Here is a 19901-nt window from a genome sequence, read left to right as displayed (position 1 = left end):
ACCCTCTCCGTCCCTTCATACACTCATGCCTACACAAGTGTCCTGCTTGCCTTCAGTTTCTGCCTTGAAAATAAAGGTTGTAAAAAATGAGTTGGAAAGTTGCTCTTACATGTCAGTGCTTCTCAGATCCCGCTGGGAGAGAAAAAGGAATTGTACTTGAGAAAGCTCCATAACTAGATCCTTCAGTGACATCCCTATCTTTTTCACTGTTTGACTGCTGCTGGCATAACAAAAAGCAGCTGAAAACAGTTCTAGTTCTTCATGCACCTAATGAAAATTGCTTATTAAATTAGAACCATGTCAAACCAGGATTTGTGCCTTCCTTCCTCATTTTGCTGGGCAGTGTCTAACACACTGTGTACCATGGGAATAAAGAGTAGGTAATTTTGAACTGTCAGCACTGTAGGTTGTAGAATTTTCTTTACAGTTCTGCTTTTGGGATGACAGCTGAACATTAACTTTGGCCTTAAAAAACCCCAAAAAGAAAGAATATTTGTTTCTGACGTTGCCATGTAGGTAGAATGACATGTAATTATCTTTTATATGTTGCACTGGATTCATAAGAATATAAATTAGGAAAGAAGAAATCAAAACACTTCACTAGGATGGCCACTAAGAAACCAAGTGATCATTTTATATACTTTTCAGCATTTAGACCACATTGTTATCTTTGAATTGGTCTTCTGGTGGGAGAAGTGGGACTACATCCATTTGTATTAGGTAAAGATCTGTCATTTTGCTTTGTTTTATGACTGTATAAGCATATGTATAGTAATAATTATAATTATGTAGGAGATCTGTGCTAGCCTACATTAAAACTAGTCACAATGAAATTGTCTGCTGAATGCTGTGGCATACTTCTCTTGCACCTTGCTTTGGAATGTAAGTGCTTATTTTCCATAGCTGAATTTGATTAACTTAACATCAGCTTTTCTTGACTCTTCTTTCTTAAACCTTTCTTCCTGTGTGAGTCAAGATAGCCCACAACTTGCTACAGCAAAATGGGTGTTAATGCCCTCATATGCATGGGAAAATTGAAGTTTTCTGCAAATTTATTGCTGTGTAATAGTGTTTTACTTTTGTACTTACAGCCAGCGGTCATGAATCAGTGTTTTTTTTTCTAGCATTTATTGTGAACTTTGGAGGGAAGGTATTGGGCCACAAGATACTTCTCAGTCAAAAGAAACTGTGTTTGCCCATGCAAGAGGTGGATTCTATGTTTTTTATAGGTCTACCTTCTGTCTCTTTAGATATGTGGTCTAATGATGATTTTTTTTCTTTAAAAGTGTAGAGGAAGCATGATGGGGGAAAATAAAACTCTTGAAAATAAAGGCTTACTCAGCTGTAGCTATCCTCAGTCAAGTTTGTCTGGCAGGAGCTGCTGCTGCTGCTCTTTTTGTGTTGTGGCCAGCAAACTCAGGCTCTGGCTGAGGTTTCCAGCATCCCTCCTGCCAGGGATGGGGTGCCAAGCCAGGGAATCCAGGGAGTAGCCTGTCGGTCAGGCTCTGGGTGAGTCAGCCCCCCTTCAGGACTGCAGACAGCTTAATTCCAAAACATCGGCAGGCTGAGAGTACCAAGGACTGTGCTGCTGAGGAGGTGGGAAACACCGTCACTGTGAGTGTGGGAGCAGAAGGTGCCAAGGTCTCAGTTTCAATTGACTGTCAAGGTGGATTAACAGCTCATTGCTGCCAAGAAACTTCACTTCTCCTCCCTCTCCCGTGTTGTATCACCTCTGAATAGCAGTTTGACTCAAAAAATGGTAAAAATCAGATGACCAAAAATACTTTTTCATGTTTTTGGGTTTCTTTCCCCCCTGGTCGATTCAGCCAGTGCACTGCACAGCAAGGGGACCACTGGTTGGAGATGCAAATAGTGGGTGTTTGATATTTCGAGAAGAAATTGTAGGAACTTTGCATCTTATAAAGCTCTACAGGGTAGAAGGCAGCCAAAAGTAAATGGCTGATTTTCTCAATGACCAGCAAGCCAGCTGCATGCTTTAATTGTGTTTATTCCCTGTTCCTGTAACATCTACGAAATGTAGACAATATCACAGTGTTTCTTAATCGCACTGTTTAGTCTTTCAAGGCACTTCCTGCAATCCAGTCTTATTTATAGACCATCCATTGTCTCATTTACTGCCTTGTGCTTTGCTTTGTGGTGATCTGCGATCCTGTCAGCGTCAGAACTGCCATTGTTGGAAATAAATTGCTGGAGTGTTAAAGTTCATAAATTGCTTTTATATTATGTGTTGAGAGTCCTTATGTAGAATGTAGCAGGGCTTGCAGAGTCAGAGAACTGAACCTTTTCAGAGCTGACACAAGAAAGAAGGAAAAACAGAGAGATCCACAAGGTTCGATGAGCTCCCACTTATAAAAGTAGTCTGAGACAAAGAGACAACGTTTCCCATTAAAGGGATAATTTCACAATTTTGTTCAGCCTGGTCTGAGCTCCAGCTTCTGCTGCACTTGAAGAAAGGTCATTAGATCAGGTCAGCTGAAACAGCAATTGAAGGTGATCAAAGCCTTTTTTAACCTGTGCCTGTTTGTGTCTTTGGATGTCTGGTATACTCAGGCAGCTCTGCTCTTGCCTTGGCCCTTTGAAAGGATGTGTGTGCAAACATGTCTCCATGCTTTCACCACTTCCTTCTCTTTTTCTGTAAGAAGAAGTGGGACTGCGCCGCTGGGGATTTCTACAGCTTCTCTTGTTTTGTGGTACACAACGGCGCTTTGCTGGGTCTCAGCAGAGCATGCAGGAAACACCATGGTTGTTGTGGAGGGCTTGGCAAAGCCAGCAGGAGCCTCCCCATGTGCAGAAGGGTGCATGGGCTGCTGTGTCTGAGCACTGCAGAGCTTTGCTACTAGAGAGGGTGTCCTGCCACCACTGAGTGGAGAGAGGGGTGCAGAAGCTTTGTTTGCAAGCCCAGAGAGGCACTACACACTCTTGATAAACATTTGTTATTGTTGTTGGAAGGTTATAAAGTTTGATGAGTCAGAAGAGGCAGAACTTCAATTCTGCAAAACCTGAGGATTTGGTTCATCCCCTTTCCTCTTTCCCTGAAATTCACAGCTCGCATTATTTAACACGAGTTTCTGTTGCTATTCATATTCTTGCAGAATAATGATGTGTTATGTAGCTGATTATGTCATTGTGAATGTATAGTACATCCTTGTGTATTCACGTGTCTGAGATGTACCATAAAGAAGTATTTATATGTGGGCATCTCTGGATCCGTGAGGTGAGGATGTGTGTGTGCGTGTGTGTATGTATATGTGGAAACTGCTGTGTGTTCTGCCTTCTTCCTGACATACTGGTTGCTATAGTGCAGTGATCTATTTGTGAACACCCAGAAGATCATTGCTATAGTTAAAAGAAACCGTGTTTCCTGGCCATAACTTCCTGGGCAATCTCTTCTCCTAAGCGCCAGCATTAACCGAATTGGTCACGTTCCCTGGGACTCCAGGAGTGACACTGTAACAGGACCTTTCTCTAGTTTGTCGCTTTTTCCCCACCAGCATATTTAATAATATTTAAAAATAGTTTTTCTATTTAAATCTAATGCATGCCTATTATTCACCGTACATTTCAGTGCTTCAGCCATCTTTCTAACAGGCTGTCGAGCTGTGCAGCGTGTCGTGGCGTTGTGTCCTGTGCTTGCTTCTGTAATATGTGCCATACTCCTGCACATACATACACACATATATTTTCATCCACCTGCCCAGCCAGGGGAAATGTAGGAGACTGAAGCGGCAGTGCTGGAGTTCTGCTTGAACTGCTGTTATATTCTTCTATTTTTTTCTCTCCCTGCAGGTGTGAATGAGAGAGGCTCTCTGCAGTGTTTAGTGTCCAGTTGTGCTGGCTCCGAAGAACAGCAGCGTCGCAATGCCCCCTCCTGCTGATATAGTGAAGGTGGCGATTGAATGGCCAGGCGCCTTCCCCAAGTTAATGGAAATAGATCAAGTAAGTGCCTGTGTACCTGTGCTCAGCTGGCCTTGTTAATGAATAAGTTTTTCTCTGCATGTTTTCCTCTGCATTTATATTTACTTCAATGCACGTGCATTTTTCTATGTGGGGTAAAGGTTTTTTTTTTTAAGGGTTGTAACCCTCTTCCTCTCTTACTGCTTAAGGTTTTCAATATGTTTAGCTGGTTTCTTCATTTGCTTTTTCTTTCTGAACAGCTGCTTATTCTAAGGCATTTACTCCATGTGTGACCCACTTAATACTTTTGTCCCTTAGTTTCTTCAACTGTTAAATTGTGGTAGTGTTTTACCTCTGGGTGGAAAGTCTTAAAATTTCTTGTCAGTGCTTTGCATTTGGAGTAGAATCATACTGAATGGCTGCAGCAAGTGCAGATTTTGTAACTTAAGTAGTGGTGCACTGTGAGCAGGAGGACCTTTGTTGTTCTGTTCAGGAATCTCAGGGGTTGTTCTGTTTATCGGGCTAGTTCTAAAGCAATGGCCCTGTGGATGGATTTGAGGCAGTGTATATAAATTAACTAATTCAAAATTATGAGTTAAAAACTCTTTTTAGGGAATTGTGGTGGGGGGAAACAAACAAAACAAGTTATATGAGGGCAGTGTTTTATATTCGGGACTTCTCTGAGATTGTTTTTGTGGCCCATGTATTAATATTAAAAGCAATCTCTTTAATATTTAACAGCTTACCCTTAACATTTTGAAATCCTGCAGCACGTTACCTGGTTAGAATTATTATTATTTCTGTAAATAGTATTCAGAGTGAAGAAAAGCATTTTATGATGTGCTTTAGATCCTGGTGTGTCTGGGGACTCAGTACATTATAAAGGTCTATTGGAGAGGAGAGCATTTGAATTCACACTGAAAATGTATTACTGGAATGGGTTAGTAATTTCTTCATGCAGTGAAACGAGTTTCACTTGTAGTTAACCCTTTTGTGGCACATGCCTGGGAAATTCCTGTGTGAAATCTGAAGAAACATGGTACTAGAGGCTGGCTGGAATCACAGCAGTATGATTTTTAAGCATTCTGAAAGCCCCCTTAGAGGAAAAGGGAGTTCCCAAGTGAAACCAAACTTTGTAGGTTGATTTTTTTGACCTGCCACACTTTTCTGTTTTCATTTGCTGAAATTTTTCAGTAAGCATAGAAGTCTTTTGCCTTCTGGAGGGAAGAATGTTTTACTTTTTTCTTCTTATATAACAAATGGTAGACGCTGCACATGGTGTTCAGGGAAAGATGCATGTTAGTCATGATGAACCAAGTACAGTGGGGACAAAACTGAAAAAATATTATTAAGTTTGCTTTCAAACATGAGCAAAATAATATGAAAATTATTTGGTTTTATTTACAAAAGCTTAAAGTAACTCTCAAAAAACCCTTATACATTATCTACGGTATTAGCTTACTTTCCTAGTACCTTATTTTTGATTTTGTAATGTGAGATTTGAAGGAGAAAAGAAAGATCAATGCTGAATTATATTGGATAAAACTCCTGAAACACAGCTTACCAAGTTATCTGCAAGCTTCCTCAAGCAACTTTATGGGTAGGAGGAGGAAGGAGAGGGAAAGTAAGGCCAAAATGGAGAAGACTTTAACAGCAGCCTGCTCTTCCCGATGCAGGGAGAAATGGAAATGAGGGGATGAAGTTTGAGAGTCTCATCCCTCCCCTTTCTGACACAGAAAGATGGGAAAGGAACCTCCCTTCCTTCTACCCATGCACACAAACACACTTATTTTCATTTTTCGAGGTTGGAAGCCATGTGGGAATGAACCTTGAAAATACATAGGGTGATACATCGGAACACACAGCTCTGCCTTTGATTCACTTAGTGCTAACTTTTCCTCAATCTGTTTCCTTTAAAGCAGCTATTCAGTGGAAGAGCTGTAGTGGAGGAGATGATTCATCCCTCAGAAGGCTAGCTGTCGGAGATGATAAAGGGGACAAAGAGAGAAAAGAGAAACGGCTTACCCACTGACCAGACACTGCAGCCAGTGCCTGTGTCCCAGGTGGGATCTGCTCATTCAGTCACCATTTGCATAGATTCAGAAAATCCTAAAAATGTTCCCATACTGGTTTCTTCTCTCTCTTTCTTACCATCAAGAAAAACAGTATTTAAATGACCAGCACTATATTATTACTTTAAAAAAAACCGCAAAACCCCATCACTGTAGCATGCCACAAGTGTTTTATCTTTCAGGGTACTGAGGCTGTTCCAAAAACTGAAGTACAAATACTGTATAAAAAATCTAAGGAAAATCTGGGAGGTTTTTTAAGGTTACTTATTGCATATACTTGGAAGCACTTATTTACATTCAGTTGCACAATATCCTCATTTACTTGCTGCGTGTATGCATGTTTTGCTTAGCAATGGAGAGAGTAAAATATTTTCAAAGTGAAGAAATGTCACTGTGAAACCAGAACCATTGATGGTTCTGGCAGGTGTTGGCCTTAAAGGAGCTCATGAGTATTTTTTCTACCAAATGTTATTAAACTTTGCACTCCCCTGCATGACTTCTGACAGCCTGGACTTGAGGAGGCACAGAGCCATTTCAAGTTGAGGCTTCCCACTGCATTTCTATAGGTTTGTTAACCTGGGTTCACCAATGGTGGTTTTAATTTTAATCATGCAAAATTGTCTCATTCAGTTAGAGAGATTCTCTGCCAGAAAAATGAGTATATAATTAAGTACCATTTGGAATTAGCCTCTGTGCCTTCTCCCAATGAATGTAAAGAAAATTTTTAATAGTACATTGACATGTACTATTTGTTGTCAGGGTTTCACAAGTGCCTTTTTCTTGGAAAGTTGCTTTAAACCAGGGGCAAAACTGTCTCATTTACTGCCCCCACTCTCTTTACTAGGTGGGAACTAATTAAGTTGCAGTAAACCTCACAGGTGGCTGATGCCTGTATGGATTAGAACTGTTATTAAATCATGTCCTTCTTCAGAAATGAACTTGATTGAATTCAGTTATTCTCTTCCAGAATACATGATGCTTATTTGGGTTTTCCCCCCAGTTCCATAATTTTCCTCAATTATCAATTAGAAATATAGCATTCAGACTCTTCCCTCCTCCATTAATTTTTAATATGAAGATTTGATTGTGGCTTCAGAACTGTGTGTAGCATTGATCTTTCATGCTTTAGTCTTTCTGTCATGTAAGGGGAGGAATGGAAATGAGTTGGTGTCTGTATTTGCATTGGGATCTTTTTGTGGGCTTTTTAGCAATGCAGTCTGGGGAAGAAATGAATGGTAGATGCTGACTGTCTGTTATCTTTTTCTTCACTCTTCTGGCTGATTATTCTAGAAGATATTAATAACAGGACTGCACAGGGTCTGTATAGGTGAACCAGGATGCTGGCTAGTCTATCCTGTCTTCTCTTTGATTGTCCCAGAAATAGATATTTCATAAGAGGGTGTTATTTCTTGTGTTCACTGAAAGCCTGCATGCTTTAATTTTTGTCCATTATGTATAATTCTTAGCTGTTGGGGTTTTTTTACAGCAGAAATTATTTTAGGTAAGCCAATGCTCATTTTAGGTTACCTGGATACTTTGTGAATTTAGTTACACTGTTCCTGCTCTAGGAGAAGCAGCTTCCATGAGAGGCACAAGATGGATATTTGGGGACAACATCTATTTTGGCTTATCCCATTCACATCCACTCGTGTGTCTTAACACAAGTTGTACTAAAAGCAGATTTCTCTAAGCTTGGGGGTGAACTTCCTCAGCCTTGGAGACAAACAAGGCTTTCCAATAGAAAGGAGTAGTTTATAATTAAAATTGGCCATACAGTCTCTTTCTCCAGGTTTGCTTTTACCTATGAAATCATTAAACACGGATTAAATTAACAGATGTGAATCTTTACATTAGCAAAAATAAATGGGTGGGGGTGAGGGAGGAGGAGAGCTGTGTTTTCTTTTGAAAGCACAAATCTCACAAGGTGAGCAAAATTTACAGGAGCATTTTCATATGACAATTTCATGTTAATAGAAATGCAGCCATGGATAAGCCATGGGCTGCTCTACATTTATGTTCTCTCTAAAGTTTAGATTTACTCAGCAAGTTTATAGTTTAAAAGTCTGTTTCAGGTTGTCCCTTCTCTTCTGCCAGTGTCATTTGAATTGTGGTTGTTTTTTTGTCTTCTTCATAGAAGTCATTGTACTTCACTGCATATTAAAAGGTCACCAGTAAAGTTTGTTTTTTTTTTAAAAAGGAGCTTTTAAACCTAAATCTGGTTTCAGACCTAAATATGGACCTTTGAGGATTGTTAATTGATTCAGTGCGGTGTTTCTTAAACTATGGGGAAAAAATGAAGTTCAAAAGGGATTGTGAAATGCTTAATTAGAGAAAAGAAAGTTGCACATCACTTTTGCCATGTGTGTAGACTAAGAATAGATACAGTTTCTGCAAGTACTGTCACTAGTAATAGCAGTATATTGAGACAATCCTGGCATCACAAGTCTAAATGTGTGCAATATTAGTGAGCACCAGCCTTGTTCAAGCAGTGATCAAGAAAGGGATATTGATGTCTCATTGTCTCACCATACTGTGAAGTGTCACTCTCTGTGCTGCATTCTGGCTCCAGACTCTTGACTTGAGGCATTTAATTCTTAAGGGAAGGAAGGAAGAGAGAGGCTCTTGCCTCCTTCCCACAAACCTGCAAATTTATATGAACTCTCACCCAGAAAGTGTAATGGTACTGCAGTATCTGGAGCTAGTGAAGATTTTTTTTGTATGAATATTGCTAAGATTTTCAATGTTATTGCACATCCTGAGTTTATAGTAAAGGGAAATGTCAATGCCTTTAACAGCTGACAAGATAGCAGTTTCCTGAAGATAGAGGACTATGAAGCAGCTCATGGGGAGAGGATAAGAAAAAAAAAAAACAAACCCACTGAGTTATAAAAACGTTCCCTGCCTGGATTTGCAGCTGGAAAGAGCAGATACTCTGTCAGATGGGAGAAGGAGCCAGTGCTCGGGGCTGACCACTGCAGCTGTATCTCACCCATTCTGAGGGAGGATGTCAGTTGCTGCTGATGGAAGACTTGCCCAAAGATGGATGAACCAAAAGGTGGCTACCTTTTCAAAAAGAATTGAAAAATAGTTTGCTATCTTAAGACAATTTTTTAAAGGTAGAGCTTCCTTAAAATCATTGTTTAGGTGGCAAACAGATGCTTTTGGAATTTTATTGCTCCTTGTTGTACCTGTCATATTTCAGCTTCACAAAATTGAATATGAAGCTGTTCATGAGGCAGGTGCTGACCGACATATAAACATAGTGAAAATGTTATTAATAGAGATGGTAGAGAAATCTCATCTGTTATTTTTATGTGATTTTTTTCCATTTCCTTTGTTGGACTAATGAAAGGTCTCAGATTTTTACTTTTATTTATTTTGTAAAAACTGTTCAGCAGCAAGAATATCCTTAGAAACAATAATGCAAATTTTTTAGTGCACTGGATATAATTCAATGCACTGACACACTTGTATACATAGACAATGCTTTGTTAACATAATGAACCAACTGTTAAATGCAATGGAGTTTGAAAAATATGATTCCTTTTCTTACAGAACTGTGGCATTAAAGTAGTCATCATTAGAGCTTCAGTTCTTTGATGTGGTGGCAGCCAGCCAGCAGGGATAAAACAGGCAATGTTATTGTCACATGCTACATTTTATTAGTCTGGCTTGTCCAAAGCCACATTCCCACTGGTTGGCTGGATTCTTTCAAAGCTGCAAACTTACGTCCTGTGGTGTGTGTGGCTGGCACCTCATCACTGAAAAATACATAAAAACTTGTTGCTTGCTGCTTCTGTTTATTACAGAGGCAGCAGCAAGACCTAGTAGATGGAAGAGGTAATAGCTGTGCAGGAGGTTTAGACATTGTAAAAGAAAGGGAGGGGGAGAATAAATAGAAATGTTTTGTGAATTGCAGTCTAATGGATGCTATTTATGCTTTCTACTTGGTGCTATCTTCTAGGTTAAGAACCATAAGTTCAATGCAGTAGACAGGGTTCTGTTGCTTGGCTGGTGGTTTTTCTTTTTATTAAATAGAAGTGCAAGTAGAGCCAGGATACACTTGAGGTCTACAAAAGGTGTTCCTGATCTCCAGCATAAAGGATGTTCAGAAAATAATATTTTAAGAAAGAGATAAAACCCTTTTGTTTTATTCTCTCCTCGATTTTTGTGGGTTTGTGGGATTTTTTCTTTGGTGGGTTTGGTTTGCCTTTTTTAATGTCTGATTTTACTAGCTCCAGAATTCTTGCCAGAACCGTGCTGTCAGTCTGATTTTTGCTGCCTGCAGCTGATGGCATTTTCAAGATGAAGGCTTAAATATGACTTTAAGGTTGTTGCATCCATAAAATTTTTAAACTATCAGCAGGAGTCCCATCTCTTAAGTTAATTCTGCTCTTAAAGGGAAATGTGTAACGATGAGATTTCTGAAGTTATGGACTGGTGAATTAATTCACATTCTGGCCAGTTGGAGTATCCAGGCACACTTTATGACTCAATTATATTCTAGTTATAGACATATAGACTGTAATACAAAAGTGAGTAATACCAAAAATCACACAGTTTAAATTTTTTTTGCCTTCATGGAAAAATTTCTGCCCTTGTAGGCCAGAAATGTGTCAGTCATGAGCTGAGGGTTTCAGGTTTCTTCACTCTGTCTTGAAAGGCATGCTCTCTAATAGGTTGTGTGAAGAACCCCATTTTAAAACCCTGCTTTGTATTTAAAAGTGTATTTTGGCTGTATTTTAAATATATGTGGCAAGAATTTTGCATGCAAACATGGTGAAATCCACAACTATGGGTCCCTAGGTGTTTTTTAACTTTTCGGTACACTTGATTGGGAGTCTTTAGTGTTCCTACTTACGCTTGAAAAAACAGGGAATGTTATGACTTGTTAGGACACTAGATATGGAGTAAGAAGTATCTGCAAAATTCTGTTAATTGTTTTCTTTTCTGGATTGAGATTCTTTTGTTAACAACATTGTATTTTGCCGCTTCCTTGTTGTACAGTCCTAAACATGTGATCTGTGAGTCAATGGTTAGATCAGGTGAAATGCAGACTTAGGAGTGAGGATATCTTTGGAGGTGGGAAGGGAGTAACTGAGGAAGCTGCCACTCAGAGTGAAGGGAGAGAGGACAGGACTACCTGGATTTCCCTAAGTCTTGTGTGCTCTGTGGAACTCGTAGTGCTAGATTTATACAGAGTGTTGCCACTAACATGTCAAAACTACCACCTTAAGAGCTATGAACTGAGCTGATAAAAGCTCTCTCCCATCAGCAGCAGCCACACTTGTTGAGGGTTTTGCCTGTCAGCTCTGAGGTGTTTCCAGCCCTGGGCTGTGCTGCTGCACTGGCACAACTGTGTGGTGTTGGCCTGGCCTTGGCTGGGTTTTATGGTCTCTTCTCCTGTAGCACTGTGGAGTCCTGTTCTTCAGGCATTCATTCTCTGGGGTGCTCCCCTTGGTTAGAGAAATCCTCCCTTTCATCTTCTACAGATGCCTGATAATAAGTTAACAAGTCTGGTCTCACCAGTATTCCATTGTAGTCAATGGTGTTGATTCCCAGAGTGGTTCAGAGCAGGTTGAGGAGGCTGAAGTCCAAAGCACTTCAGCATCTCCCCCTTTCAAAAGACCTTGTCTCTACACCACAGGAAACCAGTGTTGAATTAGCGAGTCATGGATCCAGGAGTCCTTGAATCTGGTGTTTGCCACCAGTCCATGTGGACCCTGGTGCATGATAGTAACAGATAATGCCTCCACTGATTGTGAGGAGAGGTGTTTTTCTGTTTTTTTAATAGCCATAAAAACTACTTTAGCACTGAAAGATTTATTAGTGTCATGATAGCATTAATTATAAGACAGAATGTTGTATTTACTGACTAGAAGTTCTGTTTTTTGACAGATGCACAGGTCAGCAACTGAGGTTTTTTCCTTAATGCTGTTTTGCACTAACAGATGTGCTGCATCTGCTATTTTTTTCTGTGATAGGCTTAAAGACAGCAAAGTTAAGGGTTTTCTTGTTACTTCTGCAGTTAAAAGGTGTCAAACAGGGAGAGGAATATCCCAATCATTGTTCCAAAAAACCCCCCCAAAAAACCACAACAAGAAGAACATAAAAAATCAACCTAAGCAAAAAGAAAAAGCAATGAATCTCTGTCAGTCGCGTGGAAAGGAAAGGTATTCAGATTTGGCCTATAAGAAACCTGTCTACAATTTTCTGGTATTGCACAAGGTATATCAGGACTGCACATGTAACACAAGTTTCCACCTGGATTTAGGCTTCTGTCCTCTTCACAGTTCACACACACACAAACACACACATACACTTGCTGTTCGATTTGGAAGTGCTTTAAACCCAAATTGGAGTACTACTGGTGGTTTGAACAGGACCTAGGGCATGGTCAGCATTGATATATTGGACATTCTTTGCTTGCTTTTGCTCATCCTATGATTTCTCTGGAACAAGTGGTCTGGATTAGACCAATTTACAGTCTTGCACGCCTGTGCTTAGTTATTCCTGGTGACTGGTTCCCTGTGAGTTCTCCACAGGAGCAGGCACAAAAGGATGAAACTGCTGAGGAAATTGGAGTGGGAAACCTCAGTCTGTGTTCTGCAAGTTACTTTGGAAGTGCTACCAAGTACTGCACAAGTAGCAAGGGCAAGTACTCAAAAAGACTGAGTTGGGGATCTGTATGCATCCCAGCGCACAAAACCTGAAGACGTGGCTGAGACACGTGCAGGTGAGCTCAGAATAGGTGACCTGCCTGGTGGATGTCATTAGGGCTATGAATCTTGGACATCTGTGCTAACCAGTAAAGCAGATAGAGCTTTGCCGGGTGTGTAAATTCACATTGACTATAGTGCTGTCTGTGCTCTGTGTCATTGTCAGGATACTCCCCTTGTGTGCAGATCAGTAAGTCATGAGGCTATAATGCCCCAGTGTCACTTAACTTCAGCTGTCAATTTAATATCTACTCTAGGAAAATACTTTTTTTCTAACCAATGTGTTCAGTGCAGATACTGTGATAAGTTAGCTAAGGGTGTTATCTCCTGTAGGGAGCACAAAACTTACTTTGATCTCTGTTTTTTTGTACAATAAAGCAACAGCCTGATCTTCTTAGAGCTTTAAATGAGCATCTCAGCCTGTGTAAAAGCTCACTTCATTTTACAAGTCTAGGAGGAGACATAGAGACAAAAAAAAAAAAAAAGCACTAGCACAGAATACTCATTTCTATGAAGAAAAAACTTCAAAATATTTCTGGACTGATTGTAAGAAATTCTTTGAAGTACATTGACTAATAAGGTAAATTTGACTTTTTGGAACTGTAAATGCAGCAAAGGTAAGTAAATTTCCATAAATGGAATTTTATTAAGATTAAGACAACAAAAACTTCCAATCTGTGCTCTTTGATATTTGGCAGATATTTAAAGCTGGGGCAAAAAAAAAAAAAAAGAGACTTTGAATGGCCTGCCAAGTAGAATTACTCTGCAGAGAATGGAAATAGACTTTTATCTCATTTTCCATGGTTAGAAAAAATGAAAAAAATATAATAGCTCGCTTTTCTTTGTTTTCTAGTAGTGCTGTGGTCCTATACATGCAGTAGACAGTCATGTGCTGACACGGGTACCCAAACATATTTTCATGTCTCGCAGACTGCATCAGGATTCTGGGGGTGGCTGTATGCCAGCTGGGAAGTGCAGCGGGAGCTGGGCACTCACCCACCTGCCTGTCACTCCCAGAGCAAGGCAGGGTTGTGCTGGCAAGGGGGCCTGGCTGTGCAGGCAGCGTGGCCGGGCTGCTGCTGCTGCCAGCTCAGTGTGCTGCCTGCCGGTGTCCCTGCAGCAGCCTCCTGCCAGCCAGCCTCTGCCCCAGAGAGTGCAAGAGGCAGCCATGGCAGCCCTCTGCTCGCAGGGACACCCCTCTGGTGAACAAGGAGCTGGTGGCAATTTCTCTCCCAGCTAGGGAAGGGAAAATAATTTTTTCTGGAGACTTACATGTAGGGGGAGCAGCCCAAGGGATTATTAGGAGCAGCAGCTTATTAGTATTGCTAGTACTTATTAATATTGCTGTGGTGGTATTTATTTTACATTTATCAATTTGTAAAGTGATATTAAATTGTTAATTGCAAACTCTGTGTCCCAGAAGAGTCCCTTTTTTTTTTTTTTCATCTTGTTGCCACTTTCAACATGAGTTGTGCTTAGTCACATCAGTGCTGTAGCAGTAGTGCTGCAGGAGGACCAAGCTGTACCATGAGAGGCTTGCTGTATAAATAATTTTTATTATTGAGGATCCATTTCCTTTTTATTTTAGCTGTACTTTATAGATCCAAGTTTTAGTTTCAGATTTTGTTATATAATAATGCAAAGGTGGTATAGAATAGGCAGAGGGAGTAGGAGGTAGGTGAATGGGATTGACAAAGGACATAAAAGTTAATGGTGTAGAAAACTTAGAAGTACCAAAATAATGATTTGAAAAGTAATTTAATCCAGCCTTTACAGTTATTGCTAGTTTATTGTTGTATTATTCACATATTATTGCTGGTTTAGATTGTTAAATTGGTTTTTGTCATAGTTTCTAATGGGAAACTATAGATTCTATGGGAAGTAATGGGAAGAAAAAGCAGCTACTCTTTTTGTCCTCCATTATATTGAATCTGCTGGCTGGTTTCTGTTTACTTTGTAAAAGGAATTAATAACCCTGATGAAATTTTGTCAAAATATGGAAATATCAGAACAGGACCTACAGTAGCATCCCAACAGGTGAAGGGGATGCAGCATACAGAGCTGTGCACTCTACTTGGCAGCAGCGTGCCTACAGGCTGTGGCACGTGTGCTCAAAGGCAAACCGAAGTTATTCAGCTCCAGACAAAGTTGTGCTCCTCCTCCTGTCTTCTGTCCCTCCACAAAAAATGTGGTGTTGTGGTTTTTTTTTTTTTTTTTTTTTTTTTTTTTTTTTTGTGTGGTTGTTGTTTCTTAAAACGTAGAGGAAAGAAAGCAGTTGGATGCCAGGATTGCAGAAGCTGAAAAACCCCTCAGAGAGGAGGATAGCAGGTCAAAGCAGTTGTACATAAGTGACACAGTTCCACAGACTGAGGAACTGATCAATCCAAAAAACTGGGAGAAGCCCCACTTTTTCTATCTGATGTGATCTGCCTGTTCTGCTTCACAGCCTGGCTGCAGCTACATAAAAAACTGAGCCAGTGCAGCAGAGACGCTGCTGTGGAGAAAGAACCTGTTCCTGCTGCAGAATGGAGCAGTTTCCCTCTTCTGCCTTTTCTCCCATGTGCTGGTGTTTGCTACTCATTTAGCCACATAGCCAGGCAGATGAGGAAATTGGTCCTGGGGAAAACTATTTCCCCCCCTTCCCCCCTTTCTCCAGCTTTTAGTTTGATTAACTTCCCTGGTGTGTATCATCTTGGGTGGTCATGTGAAAACAGAAATGGCAGTGAAAGAAGGAAGGAAACCAAGGACTGAGATAATATGGTAAGCAGGAACAGAATCCTTTCAGCAGGTGCTTTCATTCCTGTCTGATTATAATGCTCTTGTGTTATGTTTCTGCCTGTTTATTAACTGGCATAGTTGACTGGACTGTTGAAATAATAAATCCTTCTCTGATCCTCACCTGGACAAGGAGTCCTGTCTCTGGCTTTTTGTCTATGCAGTGGTGAATCACAGAAAACAAATTCAAGGGAATTTTTTTTTTTTCCTTCACATAACATGCCGTGATACTGAGTTAATTTTTCCACTAATAATTTTCTATTAAAGGTAAAAAGCTTATTTTGACAATAGCATTGAATCAATTGGGTGGGTTTATGGTGAGATTTCTGTATTTGTTTTGTTTCCTTTTTAGTAAACTGTTCACTAATTCAATGAACTGTCATTAGTGGAAGTAACTAGAGAGGGGGATCCTATGATGTTTAGGTGATTTGGGAAGTTTTTGTGAAGCAACAGATGTGACATTGTGTGGTCACCCAGTACTGGGGAAAAAAGGCTCAGTAGTCACTCAGCTGGTGAAATTTGGCATGTTTCTTTCTGCCATGCAATTTCATCTATGGTTTGGGACATAAAAAGGCATTTGGTCTTAGCCAGAAGTCTTCTAAAAACACTTGTGTGTGCACCCTGTGTTTATAACAATGTTCAAAGCATTGCAACATCTACAGGCCAGACTGTTTTCTTCTTTTCTATTTTGGGACCCAAAGCAGGAGAGCTGTTTTGAGTCAGTCCAAATGCTCCTCTGCTCACAGATGTAGAGAAAAAAGCAGAACTGAGACATCTGGGATTCTAACACCTTCCAGGTGGTGTTTTATCAGAGGGGAACCTGCACGTATGCTCTTAAGAGAGAGGATTACTGTAATCATATGGCCATCTCTGAAAGGAACAAAAGAAGGTTTAACATTTTTGAAGGTCTTCTGGTTTCAGATGTAATTCCTGGAAAATGCTTGTGTTGATACCTAAATCTTCTGCTTCTGTTGGGTAATGAGATACAGTGTACACAAAAGACACTTGATTTCTCAGTAAAAACGGAGTTTATGTTATATAGGCTAAGGTTGGCAAAAATAATGGATAATGTCATAATGCATATGTCTAGAATTGCTATCTTTATACCTTTAGAATACCAAAAGAGCAGAAAATGTTGGGGTCCATTCACACTTGACATTAAATAAATGATGAAATGCTACTAGCTTTGTTCTTTGCATTTACTGGCTTTAGAATCATATTCTTGCAGCTCTAGAGTTATTCTAGTTTGGTGATTTTGCTTTTTCTTTCTTTTTTCATTTACCAGAAAAAGCCACTGTCCTCGATAATAAAAGAAGTCTGTGATGGGTAAGTTCTGCTATATAGTACATACTAGATACAGTGCTTTTTGGAGTATTAAACCACCCTATGAGATTATTTTTTCCAAAGAAAATCTAGATATCCTTATGACTAGTCATTAGTTTCTTAAATATTTTTGTGCTAGCTTCAAATTTTTGAATTTGCAGTGCATTTTGGATCAGTTGCTTGCAAGATGAGGCTCCTAACAAGGCAGATCCATCATGTGGGTGACTCTCATTTTGACTGCTTCCTTCCTTTCTGCACAGAGGTGCATTTTACCGACTCACTTTGGCTTGTGGTCCCTGCTGTTTGTTAAGGGACTAAAGCACTGCCTCTGCATCTGAATTTTGAGCACTGAGTCCAGTGGGTGCTGTAAGTTGGTTCAGTGGATGTGACTGTTAATATGAAACTGAAATGTTAATTGCAAATTCTATATTGTAGACTAATGATTGGCTAAGACAAATACCTAGATTTAAGTTTAATGGATTAATTAAAAAAGCTGTTCTAAGCAAGTTCTACCATGCAGGAGAAACTAGCTATATTCATCAAATTGCTGCTTTGCTGAAAAGGTTATATTTTATGCCTAATGAAATATATCAACTTAATACTATATTCATTGTATATTGTATAAACTAGCATAAATTTCTGGTACTTCATACTTTTTTTGGGGTAAATTTTAGTGACTTTAGTGTGATCTTGCTTACTGCAAAAAAAGATCACTAGGACATATTTGTACTGAAGTTTTCCCTTTGTAAGCATGCTTTTAACTTAAACTTTAGAACTCATCATTGAAAGCTATGGAAAACTATGAGAAGTATGAGAAATACATGGGAATGACAGATGCTTATTAGGTCATACTAAAATTATGTAAAGGGTACTTTTTGAATTTTTAAGATTTCATTTTGTGATTAATTTATTTTCATATTTCTAAGGTGGTCTCTTGCAAATCATGACCAATTTGCACTGCAGCATGCTGATAGTTCTAATTTCTACATCACCGAGAAGGTGGGTAAATCGTTCAATGCAGTTCTTGCATAGCCAATAAAAATACTTGCCACAATCACTTATTTTAAATTAAAATATATTAAAATACACTTTTCACAATGCAGTGCCACTGAGAGGGTAGGTACTGGGAGACCTGATTCAATGACTTTTTAACTGATTTCTTCCGTTAGGAAAAGCAAATAAAAGTCCAAATGTGCAAAGTTCTTAATGTCAGTCGAGTTTGAGACTTGAGCACTGAGCCCTTCAACTTTGGTATTCTTGTGTGTTTAGTATTCTGCAAACAAGTGGTGTACAGGAAACTGAAATATTTAAAACATGAAGTGCTCTTTGAAGTGTGAGGAGACCTTCAGTGCGTGTCAGTTTCCTTTTTGGCTGAGCAGGTAGAAATAAGTACCAGTGACTGGATAATATTTGCTTCTCTCTTGCCTGCTGTCTTGTCCTTACCCAGTTCTGTAAGTTCTGTTGGCTTACTTTTTTTTTGTCCCCATATAGCATGGCAATAGGTGATTCATCAAGTGATGCAATGATTTCAGCACAGAGTAATAAAAAGGCTATAGCTGTAATAAAAATGGAATGTCTAGTATAAATATATGGGACATGCTCATGTGAACAGGACCAAGTAGAACATTCATTCCTAGCATTACTGGTAAAATTGCTGAAATTACAAAAAAAAGGAGATTATTTGGAAGAGGGCATGTGTAGTACTGCAGAGATACAATTTCTAAGCAATGGCACAAGGACACTGTTTAAAACCTGCTGAAGTCCACATGCAAATTCCCTCATCTTGGTGGATTCTGAGCTAAAAAGACTTGAGCTTAACTGCATGGATATAGATGCCTCTCTCTCACCTTGTTATCAGTTTAGTTTGGCTTGGTCTTAAGTGGAGGCATGTCTTGGTTCTGGTTTGTGTTTTACAGTTCTTTAGGGTTTGCTAGTAAGATTGAGACATGAACTAAGTTTTTTCTTGCTGTAATTCATACCCGCACCCAAGAAATAAAGGAAACTTAGGCACAGTTAAGCATTTGGGAAGACTAAATTTAACAAGACAGCAAGAACAGTTGCTCATAAGATAATTTCCTGTTTTATTTTGGTTATTTTTTTTTCCTGTTTTGTTTTATTTTTGTTCATTTTGCTTGTTTTTTAACAGACCAGTTTCAGTTTTTCATTTAACTGCATGCTACCCTGGACACCTTCACAATATATCCCTTTTTTTTTTGGATCTTCTACTTTTTTTGCTTGTGTGTTGTTGAGGGTTTTTTTTCCCCTCTCCTTTCAAGTTTCAATTGACAGACACTTCAAAGGCCACTACAAGGGAACCTGTTGAAGTAATTACTGACTTCAGTGTTTTGCCTCCACCAAATTAAATGTGAGATTGTTCTGCTAATTGCCCTCAATGTTGACACAATGTTTACCAATAAAGCAGACACAACTGAATTTGCCTGTTGGCATTTAAACTCTGCGCAGTGAGTATTTCCAGGAAGTGGGGATTGAGTGAATACTTCAGCTTTTTCAAGGTCTTTGTCCTGATGCAATTGGAGGGATATTTCAGACTTTATCTCCACCTTGGTGGATAGGATTCTGCAGCTTTGGAGTAAACGTTTCTGTTCCACATAAAAGAAAGCCTGATGGGTTTTGGCTGCCTTTAACTTGCAGTAAGCATGGAAAATTATGGTCTTCTAGGACATTTTGGATTGTACTGCAGGGAGGACTTTGAGTTTGTTTATTCCCTGCTGGAAATATGCAGAGTGTCTGACTCTGAGTCACATAAATAAGAGAGAAGAGCTCTAAATGCCACTAGAATTACTCAGATTTCTGTGACTTTCATTAGATATTGTTCACTGTTTATAGCTGGTTGTTGGATAGTGGCTGTGAAGAGAGGCTTATATAGGCCATCACCCCTTCCACATACTTTCCCTCATTTGTATTCAGTTGTTGCAGTCTGAATTAAAACATGAAAATTACCAGGCATGAAGAAAAACACATGCAATTCAAGGAAGCTACAACACTTAATTGTTAAAATCCACATTGCTTTAATCTGACTTTTACTAATGGACATGAGCAGAGTTTTTTTTGTGACAATGACAGCTGCTCATAGGAA

General features: G+C 39.5%; 1 protein-coding gene across 8 annotated transcripts in view; it reads left to right on the top strand.

Moving 5' to 3' along the window:
- ELMO1 (engulfment and cell motility 1) overlaps window positions 1–19901 on the top strand; it is a 302881-nt gene that overhangs the window by 44517 nt on the left and 238463 nt on the right. For 5 of the 8 annotated variants that reach the window (XM_085573345.1, XM_021553298.4, XM_021553297.4 and 2 more), the window contains 3 exons: window positions 3808–3957; window positions 16767–16807; window positions 17731–17803. In XM_085573345.1, the coding sequence (XP_085429471.1) occupies window positions 16804–16807; window positions 17731–17803 (77 nt within the window). In that variant the 5' untranslated portion in view covers window positions 3808–3957; window positions 16767–16803. Of the gene's footprint in view, window positions 1–3427; window positions 3471–3807; window positions 3958–16766; window positions 16808–17730; window positions 17804–19901 lie in introns of those variants that run through there. The other 3 variants (XM_085573347.1, XM_085573346.1, XM_021553301.4) reach the window with 2 other exon arrangements.

This window comes from Lonchura striata, chromosome 2, assembly GCF_050655825.1.
Source record: "Lonchura striata isolate lonStrDom1 chromosome 2, ASM5065582v1, whole genome shotgun sequence".
NCBI lineage: Eukaryota > Metazoa > Chordata > Aves > Passeriformes > Estrildidae > Lonchura > Lonchura striata.
The sequence above is the reverse complement of the archived record's forward strand: the minus strand, read 5'-3'. Positions and strand labels throughout refer to the sequence as shown.